This window comes from Rhipicephalus sanguineus, chromosome 2 (assembly GCF_013339695.2).
Source record: "Rhipicephalus sanguineus isolate Rsan-2018 chromosome 2, BIME_Rsan_1.4, whole genome shotgun sequence".
Classification (NCBI taxonomy): domain Eukaryota; kingdom Metazoa; phylum Arthropoda; class Arachnida; order Ixodida; family Ixodidae; genus Rhipicephalus; species Rhipicephalus sanguineus.
The window spans coordinates 62,872,575-62,886,184 of NC_051177.1; the positions used below are offsets into that span (position 1 = coordinate 62,872,575).

General features: G+C 49.9%; 2 protein-coding genes across 4 annotated transcripts in view; both read right to left on the reverse strand.

Moving 5' to 3' along the window:
• The window catches only part of LOC119383105 (elongation of very long chain fatty acids protein 4), a 225,967-nt gene that overhangs the window by 33,188 nt on the left and 179,169 nt on the right, over positions 1 to 13,610 (reverse strand). The window lies entirely within an intron of this gene.
• LOC125757160 (uncharacterized) lies at positions 8,782 to 9,728 on the reverse strand. The gene is made up of 2 exons (XM_049412419.1): positions 9,371 to 9,728; positions 8,782 to 9,214 (listed from the first exon to the last, which is right to left on the reverse strand). The coding sequence occupies exons 1-2, from the start codon at positions 9,596 to 9,598 to the stop codon at positions 8,888 to 8,890; spliced, it is 555 nt and encodes a 184-aa protein (XP_049268376.1). The 5' UTR covers positions 9,599 to 9,728; the 3' UTR covers positions 8,782 to 8,887.

The following is a 13,610-nucleotide window of genomic DNA, read 5'->3' on the forward strand; positions in this document are numbered from 1 at the left end:
AAAGGTCAACATACCGGTCTTGCGCGCAGAGGACCGAGTAGTCGTCGACCCCTCCCCATCTCCCCATTCAGGCTCTTCCCCCTCGCCGGGAGAATTCTGGAATCTGCCGTGTGCAAGCTCTTGGTGTTGTGAGCTCGTGACCATATTTGGGCATCGTTTGAGGTTTTGTGACCATATTTGGGCATCGTGTTAGTTTGTGCCCTCTCCATGCGTGGTGTCTTTCCCCTCCCTCGTGGGCAAGGCGCCGAGACGACCGTATTGGCTGAAGACGCGGACAATGCGCCCAGGGTTGGCAACGCGGCGCTATAAAAGGCCGAAGACGTTCTGTATGTGTCCCTTGCCTTGTTACTTGCCACTGGTCACTCGTCGCTTGTCGCTTGTCGCTTGATCACTTGATCATTTTACCATGTAAATAAATCTCTGTCGTTGTTCGTACGAGCGCCTCTTCTCTCGGACTTGGCGGGACGAAGGGTCCGATGACGGGGGCCAGCTACCAATGATGAGACCCGCAGGACCCGCAGTCCCAACAACTGGACGGCAGCGGTGGGATATCGTTAACCCCGAGATGGAAGCGGTTGGATACCGAATTAACCCCGAGATGGAAGCGGTTGGATGGAGTTGACCCTGAGATCAACCACTGGACGGAAGCGGTTGGATGGAGTTGACCCCGAGCCCGACCACTATACTGAAGCGGTTGGTTGGAATCAGGGCTGGGCAAAGATACTTTGAAATTGTATCGCGATACGATACAAGATACTCAGGCAAAAAGTATTGGAGATACAGATACAAGATACTGCCGCAAGAATTGTATCCGATACGATACTTGGCAATTGTATCTTAAGATACTTCGATACATTCTCAAGTTTGTTATTATATATCCATATTATGCAGCAGCAAACGCCTATACACGAAAATGTCTGCTTGAAACTTTCTCAATTGTGACCTATGTTCTTACATTTGAATGAGATGTCTGTTAGTATCTCAAAAGTTTGCCCTTCTTGTTCAAAGTACATTAGTTTCCTTCCAAAACAACTTATTGGGGTTTGTTTTACCTTCTTGACAGGACAACTCTTTATACACTTCGCTGACAGCGGTTCTTGCTTGTCAATTTTGCAGTTGATGGGAGTCGCTGCTCAGCTTGCCGCAAGCTATAGCGGGTTGCCATATAATCAGAATAACGTCACTAAGAAGCCTTCGCATGACGGCGCAAATACCGGTGTGGACTTTTACCTTGTCCGTAAAACACAGTTTGCACAATACCGTATATCCGGACAGCTGTACAGCTGCAACATCGCTGGTAGCGCCATTTTTTTGGAGGGTGGGGGGAGGAGGGGCTCATGATGTATACGGTGTTTGAGACCATTCGCTAGCGGCCCGGCCGGCACATATGACCGTCTTCGTGCCATTTGTTTTTATTTGCTAAATAATTATGTTTCTGAGCTACACAGACATGACTGGCCTCAAGCATTCCTTTCGTGAGGAACTTGTGGTGGCCATGTGCTGAAATATAACCGGGTAACAGAAACTCTATATTTCAATCCGCGTCAAGATTTCACTCGTTGTGACATCGGTATCAGTGTTTCTCGAATCCTGACTCCAAATCCCCTTCTGAAATGGCCTATATATGAGATATGTGAAAGGCTTCCTTTCAAATGGCAACGTCATTTTGTTCAAGCTCTCTCCGACCGCACCATGTTCACTGTCCCGGCCCTTGGAACTAAATTTCGCGACCGTGGCCCGCCGACTATAAGCTGAGTTTGAGACCCCTGGTGTATGCGTAGATGACGTAAAACTGCAATGAATTTTCATATTCTACTTATCTGCTGGCGTAAAGGAATCTTTGTTGATATACTCACTAAAGTGCAATCTCTTAGCAATTTTTCTTCAATGAGACAACACGTGCAACACAGAAATGTCTCAGAGGTATTGTATAGTTGCACAAAGCGTCGCAGGATACCGCCGCTATTCGCGCTATTGCCGCTTATAGCTCCCAATACGTGGTGATTAGTAATACGAAAAATATTTAAGAAGGCGTAAAAAAGGCGTAAGTAAACTAGAGAGGTGGTTGTGTATCAAACGTTCACATTGAATGAGTAGGGAAACACAATACAGACGGCGCCCTTAATAGCTATGAGCATGAAGTATCGTCAACTTGCCTGTTGAGACAATAGAAAATTCAGTGTCTATGGAAAATTGCCTGAAACAGCTCCTTAGGACGCCCACGAGTAAAACGGAGCATTAAGTAAAACAACGTTTCTCGAATATCCTTCCTAATATCTTTAAGATGGCTTCTAATGATTTTCGTTATTATATTTTTTATTTATAATTCCCTCAGGGCCAAATGGCATTGAAGAGGGAGGGGAGTGAATACAATACATGAAAAATACAGAATTAAACAGTGCAGTTAATTCAGGTAACACAACATTTCTCCACGTTATAGAAAGAATAGTAGTTATTTCAAAAAAAGAAATAAAATAAAATAAACAGAAGCAGTGAGTACAGATAACAGAGTCTCCTCGTTATACAATGTTATCTAATGCTTCGTGGAAACGTTTGCAGTCAGTGATGGTTGTGACACTTCAGGAAAGGTGGTTCCAGTCCTGAGATGTACGAGGAATAAACGACTGAAAGAAAGACTTAGTGTGGCATGAAGCGATTCCTACCTTATTACGATCACCAACGCGGCTTTAAATGTACACAGGCCGGAGTATGAGGTCATTACTAAGTGTTGGATGGTGGAACATTTTATGAAATAGCGAAAGACGGGCGACATTGCGTCGGTGAGCCAATGGAATAAGTGATAAGTTATTTTTCATTGAGGTTATACGGGCAGTGCAGTTGTAGTTAGAGAAGATGAATCTAGCAGAGTTATTTTGTGCTAGTTCAATAGAGGTGATAAGTTTAGCATGACTGGGATCCCATATGCATACTCAAGTTTGGAGCGTATGGGAGACTTATAAAATATTAGTTTTAAGGAAGAGGGTGCTAGGGGAAAAGTTACGTCGCAAGTAGCCGCAAACTCAGTTTCACTGTTTTCTTAAAGGGGTACTGACACAAAAATTTTGGCCTCGCGTTTTTTTGCTGCAATGTGTTGCTGGGGGCCTGTTAGTCATAACACGGCACATCGTTTGCTGCAGCGCGCGACAGATAATTAATTATAGGCTCCTCATTACCGACCAGTGTCAGTTTCGGTTTCAAAAACGACAAGCCTCCGTGTGCAACTATCACCACCCAGCGGCTGCAGCGCTCGATCACGTCAGCACACAGAAGTGTGACGCACTTCCGCGCTGTTCGCGGCGTCTCCTCGCATTCGCACGCTTGCCGCACGTGCTGCGCGATGTCGTCGCCATCATCGTCCTCGTTATCGTCGTCCTCCTCATCGTCGTCTGTTGGCAACGATTTCCTTGAGACACCAAAAGCGCAGCGGCAAGCGCGTCAAAACAAAAATGGCGGCTACGACGTCATCACAACTTGTTGTACCGGCTACAACGGTTACGTAGGGGAAGTAGGAGGGTCACCTCGGGTCACCTCCGAGGGTGTCAATGCAATAGGTGCGCCCTATAATGCTGGATCGCGCACGCGAACTTCAATATTCATATAAAATACCTTCCAAGCTTTATTCGCTGTCGATATTTCGCAGATGGTACACGCACGTACACGGAAATCGATCCAGCAGGCTATCTCGGCCGCGAAATTTTGTGTCAGTACCCCTTTAAGCGGTAAGCAGAATATTTTGTAGTATACACTCAAGGCACGCCCACATAATAATATATTTGTTTTCCCAATCGCCTTGGCAACGTGTAAATGCGTAAATAGTAGTAGAAATAAAGCAGACAGTTAGAAGAAAAAAAAGCATAAACCTTATTTTGGGAGCGCGTTACAAAAGACATACTGCAGTGACCAGACCGCAAAAACAGTTCAGAGACCTAGGTAATGTAGGTGATGCTAAACGACAGCTAATAAAGTACTTGTAATCAAATTATGAGTTCATAAATTCTTTGAATAAACGTAAATGGAAGTGAAAAATACGGTACGCCAAGATATTTTCTGTTAGGTAAAAGCTTGCCCTATTAGATCTAGCATCAGTACCAGTGGTACTAAAGTTGTTAGAATGTTATTTGCATATAAGTTAATTCACTGCATGCAAGTCAAACTTACATTCACGAGATCCTTCAAATCGCTGCTATTTAAAATGTACGCGACGCAAAGAAACCCCATTCTTGCGCGCATCACACTTCGTTACGGAGCAAGGCGCAAGAGAATCTTCAGTAACGACACTGTAACAACATCAGAATTTGCGCAATAGACGCCGCACGCAGTGGAGTGCGCGGCGCAGGACAGTTGCTAAGAGCAAGTGTCGCGGCATTGGCGCAACTAAAAAGAAAATAAATCGAGAAAACAAAAGGTACGTGGGCTGGGCGTATACTTCCGCGTGGTTGTCTTCCTCATGTTCTACCCTCACTGGATGACTCTGGCGGAAAAATGAAATAACGTCACTCCCACTAGACTTTTTCAGATTTCTTAGTGGCACCACTACCAGCTTGAGAAGCGGAGCTTGGCCAGCGATTATTGTTTCGCACGGTTGTGTTGCGATAGAAGTATCTTGTATCTTAAGATACACGATACATTATCGATTGTATCGGAAATACAAATACAGATACTTGTTTTGCGAGACGTATCGCGATACAGATACAAGATACCCACAGAGTATCTAAGATAGTATCTAAGATACATGTATCTTCGATACTGCCCAGCACTGGTTGGAATTGACCCCGACTACCAACCACTGGACGGAAACGGTTGGACGGAGCTGACCCCGAGTACCGACCACTGGACGGAAGCGGCTGGACGGAGTTAGCCCGAGTTCCAACGACTGGACGAAAGCAGAAGGATGACACAAGGTCATCAACTTCGAGAGGCAACGGAACGGCACGTCTGAGATGCACGACGCTGGAGGCATGACTGCGAGCTGGGTGAGTGCCGGCTTTCTCTGTTAAACTTTACCAGGCATTTACTCTATGTGTTAAGTAAAAGCTGGTAGAGTGTGTCTGTCTTGGTCATTGGGTTAACAGGTAACTTGCGTCAGGCAGAGAATTGTGTGATAGCTTGGTTAAGCTCTTTCTGTCAGTGACGTCAAGGTTAAAGGAGTCCTGACACAAAAATTTTCGCCCCACGTTTTTTTGCTGCAATGTGTCGCTGGAGGCCTGTTAGTCATAACACGGCACATCGTTTGCTGCAGCGCGCGACAGATAATTAATTACAAGCTCCTCATTACCGACACAGCCCCAGTTTCGGTTTGACAGAGCTTCAAAAACGACAAGCCGCCGGGTGCAACTATCACCACCTAGCGACTGAAACGCTCGGTCACGTGAGCACACAGAACAGTGACGCATTTCCGCGTGGTCTGTCGTCGTCGGGCTCATCGTCGTCTGATGGCGACGATTTTCTTGCGGTGGGGATGGAAGGAATTTTTGACGTGGCGAATCACTTCGGGTTTGACCCGCTGGCGAGGAGCAATTTGTCGGGAAGCGCTCAAAACAGAAATGGCGGCTACGACGTCATCATAACTTGTACCGGCTGCAACGGTTACGTAGGGGAAGTAGCGGGGTCACCTCGGGTCACCTCCGAGGGTGTCCATGCACCAGGTGCGGCCTATAATGCTGGATCGCGCTCGCGAACTTCAAAAATCATATAAAATACCTTCCAAGCTTTATTCGCTGTCGATATTTTGCAGATGGTACACGCACGTACACGGGAATCGATCCAGCAGGCTATCTCGGCCGCGAAATTTTGTGTCAGTACCCCTTTAACAGTGACAGGACAGGATCCCGTGTAAGAGCTTTTGAAGCTTTATTTGTAGACTAAGTTAACGGATATCTTGCGACAAGACAGAAATCTGTGTGGTAGCTTTGTAAAGCTTAGCTGTCGTTGTCGTAAGGATTAATTAGTCACAAAGCGGGAATCCTTGTGGAACAGAGAAAGCGGTACGGGAAGCAGCCAGCATTTACTCTTCGTGATAAGTAAAGGCTGGTGGAGTCGTTGTAGACTAGGTAAAAGGGTAACTTGCCACAAGACAGAAATCTGTGTGGTAGCTTTGTAAAGCTTAGCTGTCGTTGTCGTAAGGATTAACTAGTTACAAGGCGGGAATCTCTGTAGAACAGAGAAAGCAGTAATCGAAGCAGCCATGTATTTGAAATCCCTGCGAAAGCCAATGTTGTTGCTACTTGCAAGGAAGTTGAATCTAGACGTGTCGGACTCCCTAAGAAAGCCAGAACTGATAGAGGTGATTCTCGCGTTGGGAGCGGAGGATGACGAGCTTTCAGAGTGTGTCAAGGAAATTGAGGAGAGAAAAGCGGCAGAAGCCGAAAGAAAGGCAGAGGCCGAAAGAAAGGCGGCAGAAGCCGAAAGAAATGCAGAGGCAGAAGCCGAAAGAAAGGCGGCAGAAATCAGGGCAGAAGAAATACGTAGACACTAGGCTGAAATGCGAGCATTAGACGAAGAGATAGAAAGGATTCGTAAACTTAATGCAATACAGCCGAGAGGTCAGACACCTGCAGAGGTTGCGCACGAAAGGTGCGAAGTAGCGAGTGCGGTGCACTTTGAAACCACAGAGAAAGCCGCTCCTTGTGAGATACCACCAGGGAAATGTACGCGTGCCTACGAGTGCGACAGTGTCATGGACATTCAGAAGAGGGAAGCGGCATCAGCCGAAAGAAAGGCAGAGGCCGAAAAAGAGGAGGCTAAAATGCGAGCATCAGACGAGGCGATGGAAAGGATTCGTAAGCGTTTGGCCAACGTGGTCGAAAGAATTCTTAAACGTAGTGCAATGCGGGCGAGTGGTCAGACGACCGCAAAGGTTGCGCACGAAGGGTGCGAAGTGGCGAGTGCGGTGCACAATAAAACCACAGAGAAAGCCGCTCCTTGTGAGATACCACCAGGGAAATGTACGCGTCTCTACGAGTGCGACATGCGCACGGAACCTTCTGCGGAGAAACACGAGAAACAGGTCGCGGATAGTGAAATCGCACCGGATAAATGCATGCGTTTCTCCGATTGTGCAAAGGCAGAGCAAATAGAAGACGAGACTGCGGCTGGTAGGGAGACGGAAAGGATTCCGAAAGGCATTCCGTGTGGGACCGAGGCTAGTTCTAGCCGCCCTAATAGGGTCATTGAGGAGCTGGAGACTTCGCTCGCACCCCAACACGTGAGTGACCTTCCGGAAGTCGAGGGAGAAAAGGACAAAGCTTGTCCTAAAAGTAGCGATGATTCGACGCTTCTGAAAGACAACAGTACTATCGGAGAGGGCTTCTCTAAAAAGGTTCCTATTAATAGCGGAGGAAATGCCCCAGAGTGTGAGAGGGTGGAGAGCCATACTGTCGAGAAGGGCCCAGCTGTAGTTTTTGCAAATGAGAGCACAAATCAACTGGCCCGACAGTGCAATGGAGCGGAGAAGTCCAATTACTTAGGCAAGAGAGAAGGTGGCACACAAGCACCCTTGAGCTGTGAAAATGACGATGTCGCCACCCAGAGTGAAGTCCACCGTAATCGGGGAAATGTTCGCAAACGTCGCCGCAAAAGAAAAAAGCGGACTCGTGCGGCGTCGCGAAGTGTTGAGACAGGTGGCACACGGCAGAGCGAAACACAGGTCAGGCGAGCGGGCAGTTTGAGAAAACGCCCTTTGAGGCGTACAGTTGGGTGCAAGCGACCGCCGCAGCGCAGAAAGAAAAAGGACAGGTCATCGGGCAGTTCAGGGAAACGTCCTTCGGGGCGCGCAGTAAGGTGCAAGCGGCGAAATAGGGGAAGCGGGGGAGAACAATGCGCATCTCCACGACAGAGGGTGCCTTCGACAGGCACAACTTTGCGAGGACAATCATATCGAGGTGTTCCTAGACGAGGGGCGGCAGGAGCGGAGCGCCGAGTGAAAGCACCCTTTCCCCCGCGTTTCTCGTGTCCCCTTCGCCTTTGTGAAAGGAACCGTCCGAATTCCCGAATAAAGCGTGACGGCGAAGTTCAGCTTAAAGCGCGCGCTCATTGTGGTCTCTGGCGATCTGAAATGTCTCCAAGACCGCGACCGCCACGAGTACGATTAAAAGGGGGAAGAAAGCTGTAAGGTTGTCGGAGAATGTGACAGTTTGTCGAAAGAATTTTTTTGTAAGGTTATTCTAGTTTTATGTAGTGTTCTTTTGTTATCTCCGCGACTAGTTTGTTTAACTAAGCGCAGTTTCTTACTTTTGGTATTTTTAAGCGATGTATGTGTTTATGTTATTGAGCCTATAGGGTGTATGCACGACAGGCATCGACAGCGACATGCAGGCAAGTCTCGCTGTGCACTCTGGGTAATCCGCCATTTTGAAGCAATAACAAGCAGCCCAAAGCAGGCAACGTTTGCGGACTGGTCGTCGATGTGTGGTCGCAGTCGGTCTCCGGGCGTGCGGTTTGGCATCTCTGTGCAAGAATGCAACATTGTTTTGCGGCAAAATGACGCATGATCAAACGGATTATGCAGCGACGCTGTGCGTCAAAGACCAGGCGCGCTACAGTGAGAAAGTTGCCCTGTGTGGTGTGGACCCCTTTGAGCTTCGGGAAAGCGACTGCGTAAGAGACGTCAACCTGTGGCCGTGAATCGACGCCGCAGACATAAGCGAGTTCCTTGTTTTGAGGACCAGCTTCCTTACCCGCCAGCAACTAAAGGCTTAAAAAGGATTAGAAGGTCACAATTTTGTGACCAGTGGTTGGATGCGCGAGCCATCGGTTAAGGAAGTTTCCTAAGACTCCGTGATTCTCAAAACAAAGGTACGTTAAAGTGTTTTATTCTTCTAGCGGAATACAATGTTATCTTTTTGCCCAGGTCAACCACTCGCAGAGCCTCAACAGGCAACCTGTGGATTCATGGGCCCTGTGCAAGTGCGACGGTGAAGTCGTTGCCGCGCACTGTACGTGCATGGCCGGGAACGGCGATGCGTGCTCCCATGTCGCGGCACTGCTTTTTTACGTAGAGTACGGCGTGTGCGTGCGGCAGGAGCGTTCGTGCACGGACAGCGCCAACTCGTGGCTGCCGATGCACATCAGGAAATTGGATGTGAGGCCTAGTATCGCTGAAATGGATTTCGCGTCGTCGACGATGAAAAAAACGACGAATAGGTGCCGATGCCAGTGCAGCTCGTGAGCCGAAAAGCCCTTGCAGAGCCAGCAGCACCCACTGGAGACTGTGGCCCTGCGAAACAGAGTACACCAACGCTCTGCTCAAAGCAATGCCTGCATCCGCGGTGCCCAAAATAACACTTTTACAATGACAGGAACGGGCAGCGCTTTAAAATAGGTAACGTAGGTGCGAGACTTGCATACGTGATAAATAGTGTCGGCAACACACTTTGTACTTCTGCGGATTATCGGCGACACCCTTCCTGTTGAGGCGGGCGATCCTCTCGCGCTGCCGGCGTTGCGACAGCTGCCTCGTCTTGCCGCATTCATGAACCCGCACCTTTGGAATCTTGAAACACCGAAAGTTGCTGAGGTTCTGACTGTTCTGCTTAGCCTTCTCTTTCTCGGCTTTGGTGTACGTACGGCTTTTGCAGCCTACAACGGCGCAGTAAACCATGACAGCTATCGACTGGTCATACACGCTGCTTTGCTCGTCTGCTTGTTATTGCTTCAAAATGGCGGATTACCCAGAGTGCACAGCGAGACTTGCCTGCATGTCGCTGTCGATGCCGGTCGTGCATACACCCTATAAGCATTGGTGCGAAATAGTTGTGGGCGCAATATTATGGGTAACTTGTGCGGAAGCAGTGACCCGCACGGGAGTGAGCTGACTGCGTAAGGTTTGTCACGGTAGTCATGAGTGAATATTGGTACGACCGCTAATTGTGAAGCAGTGATAGCGTTTCTCGAGTGGAACCGAATTTCACTTGTTTGTGTTTTATGTATAGCGCGAAGTAGGTTTAGTGTAGAGATAGGCCTGTTGCTGCTTAGAGCCTAGTTTTGTCACAACGTACGCTGAGGTACGATACTAAAAGGGGATATTTCATGGCAACACTGATGGCTTGAGTCGATGCCCCTGACGCGAGAGGCTGTCTCGAGAGTTCTGGCACGTTTTTTTTTCCTGACCTAAACAAGGGTTCTTCATTATGTTTTTTTTTATTCTTTTCGGGTTCGATTGAACTTGTTTGAGAACATTGAAGACACTGCTATCCAGGGTTTCAGGCTTGGTGTGCTTCTAGTGTTGTAGTTAGTTTCACCTTAACGCAGGAGTAAAATTTTGAATAAATTGTGTACTTCCTTTAAATGCCAGTAAAGGGGGAAAATTGCCTGGTTGAGTTTGGCGGAATTGTCCGGCGTTCACCGGCTGAGTAGTTCTGTTTTCATGAGCGTATGTGTTGTCTGTTGAGCCCACAATGAAGCAGGTGGTCATCAAGGAAAATCTTCACCAAACCGGATGGCAGCGCTGATCTCTCCGGACTGTGGCTGCAAACCTCAGCCCATCGAGATCTTTACCCCCCCCCCCCCCCCCCCCGCGCGAGAGACTGTTACGACCGTCCCCAGCATTGGGGTTCTTTCAACGTTTGCAAACCCGTCAAGGAGATCGTCGACGCATTCCAGGGGCAGCATGCACTTGAGACGACCTCGCGGGCAAGCGAGAACAAAGGTCAACATACCGGTCTTGCGCGCAGAGGACCGAGTAGCCGTCGACCCCTCCCCATCTCCCCATTCAGGCTCTTCCCCCTCGCCGGGAGAATTCTGGAATCTGCCGTGTGCAAGCTCTTGGTGTTGTGAGCTCGTGACCATATTTGGGCATCGTTTGAGGTTTTGTGACCATATTTGGGCATCGTGTTAGTTTGTGCCCTCTCCATGTGTGGTGTCTTTCCCCTCCCTCGTGGGCAAGGCGCCGAGACGACCGTATTGGCTGAAGACGCGGACAATGCGCCCAGGGTTGGCAACGCGGCGCTATAAAAGGCCGAAGACGTTCTGTATGTGTCCCTTGCCTTGTTACTTGCCACTGGTCACTCGTCGCTTGTCGCTTGTCGCTTGATCACTTGATCATTTTACCATGTAAATAAATCTCTGTCGTTGTTCGTACGAGCGCCTCTTCTCTCGGACATGGCGGGACGAAGGGTCCGATGACGGGGGCCAGCTACCAATGATGAGACCCGCAGGACCCGCGGTCCCAACAGCGCACACTCAGTTGAATCCGGCTTGTATGGGAGTATCGTGTTGTTGGTGTGGGACGGGTGCCTTCCGTAAAATAGGAAGAAGGGTGGAAAACCAGTTGTGCTTTGAGGGGCGGTATTATAGGCGTAGGTGACGAAGGGCAGAATGGCATCCCAATTTGTGTGATCGGCGGCGACGTACATTGAGAGCATGTCGCCGAGCGTGCGGTTAAAGCGTTCGGTGAGCCCATTCGTCTGCGGGTGGTAAGCAGTAGTTTTGCGGTGAACAGCACGGCACTCTTTTAGAATGGCTTCGACGACTTCCGACAAGAAGACACGGCCTCGATCGCTGAGAAGCTCCTGGGGTGGACCGTGACGCAGCATGAATCGGTGTAGCAGGAAGGAGGCAACATCGCGCGCAGTAGCAGCTGGGAGAGCGGCGGTTTCGGCGTATCGCGTAAGGTGGTCAACAGCGACGATGGCCCAGCGGTTACCAGCCGATGTCAGAGGAAGTGGTCCGTACAAGTCGATGCCCACGCGCCCGAACGGACGGTTCGGGCAAGGTAATGGTTGTAGACCGGCGGGTGACACGTGCGTTGAAGGTTTTCGGCGTTGGCAATCGAGGCAGGAGCGAACGAACTTCTGCACGTAGCGGTACATCCCTCGCCAGAAGTATCGTTGTCGAATGCGGTGGTAAGTTTTTGATACCCCAGAGTGCGCGCATTGTGGATCAGAGTGGAAAGACTCGCATATTTCAGAACGCAGACTGCGGGGTATCACAAGTAGCCACTGGCGGCCGTCGGCGTTGTAATTGCGTCGGTGCAGTAGGTCGTCACGAATGGTGAAATGGTGGGCTTGACGACGCAACGCGCGAGTGATTGGTGTTGCCGACGGATCAGTGAGCAAGTCTATCAGCGAGGCGATCCATTTATCCTTGCGTTGTTCGGTAGCGATGGTGTGAACGTCGATGGAAGAAACAACATTGTTAGGTACCGAGCAGGGGGCATCGTTGTCAGGCAACGGGGAGCGCGAGAGGGCGTCGGCGTCAGCATGCTGGCGTCCGTTGCGGTACAGCACGCGAATATCGTAGTCCTGTAGGCGAAGTGCCCAGCGGGCGAGGCGACCTGAGGGATCCTTCAATGACGACAACCAGCATAGTGCATGATGGTCGGTGATGACATCAAATGGGCGGCCATATAAATAGGGTCGGAACTTTGTAAGGGCCCATATGATCGCCAGGCATTCCTTTTCGGTGACGGTGTAATTGGTCTCGGCTTTAGTAAGCGTACGACTTGCATATGCCACGACATATTCAGGGAATCCTGGTTTGCGCTGCGCAAGGACAGCGCCAAGGCCAACACCGCTGGCGTCTGTGTGTACCTCTGTAGGGGCCGTAGGGTCGTAGTGGCGTAGTATGGGAGGCGACGTCAACAAACGACGGAGCTTTGCGAAAGCGTCGTCGCACTCCGACGACCACGAATGGAGGGGCCCGTTACTTCCGAGGAGCTTCGTCAGCGGTGATATGATAGTCGCAAAGTTTCGAATGAAGCGCCGAAAGTAGGAACACAGTCCTACGAAACTGCGCAGTTCTTTGACGGACGTAGGTTTCGGGAACTCGGTCACGGCCCGAAGTTTGGCTGGATCGGGGAGAATTCCGTCCTTGGACACGACATAGCCGAGTATTGTCAGCTGCCGTGCTGCAAATCGGCACTTCTTTAAATTCAGTTGCAGACCAGCGTCGCTCAAACGCGTCAACACATGCCGGAGGCGTTGAAGATGCGTGGAGAAGTCTGGAGCGAAAACGACGACGTCGTCGAGGTAGCACAAGCACGTGTGCCATTTCAGGTTGCGCAGAACAGTATCCATCATGCGCTCGAAGGTGGCGGGCGCATTACACAGCCCAAACGGCATGACGTTGAATTCGTACAAGCCGTCGGGCGTGACAAAGGCGGTCTTCGGTCGAGCGTCATCAGCCATAGGTACCTGCCAGTACCCTGAGCGCAAATCGATAGACGAAAAGAATTCGGCTCCTTGTAGGCTGTCAATCGCGTCGTCGATTCGCGGCAGCGGATAAACGTCCTTGCGAGTGATCTTATTGAGTCGTCGGTAGTCCACACAGAACCGCACAGAACCGTCCTTCTTCGCAACAAGTACGACAGGAGACGCCCAGGGGCTGTTAGATGGTCGAATAACATCGCGTCGAAGCATGTCGTCGACTTGCTCGTTGATTACGCGGCGTTCTGTGGGAGATACGCGATATGGACGTTGCCGCAGTGGTGGTTGGGCGCCAGTGTCGATGCGATGCGTAACGGTGGACGTGCGGCCGAGAGAAGTTTGAGCAATATCGAAAGAAGCGCGAAATTCTTCCAAGAGGTCTAGAAGCTGGGAACGCTGGTCCGGCGTAAGGTTGTCAGCAATGGAAGAAGCAAATACATCAGCGGGCCATGAACCAGACGTGGTAAC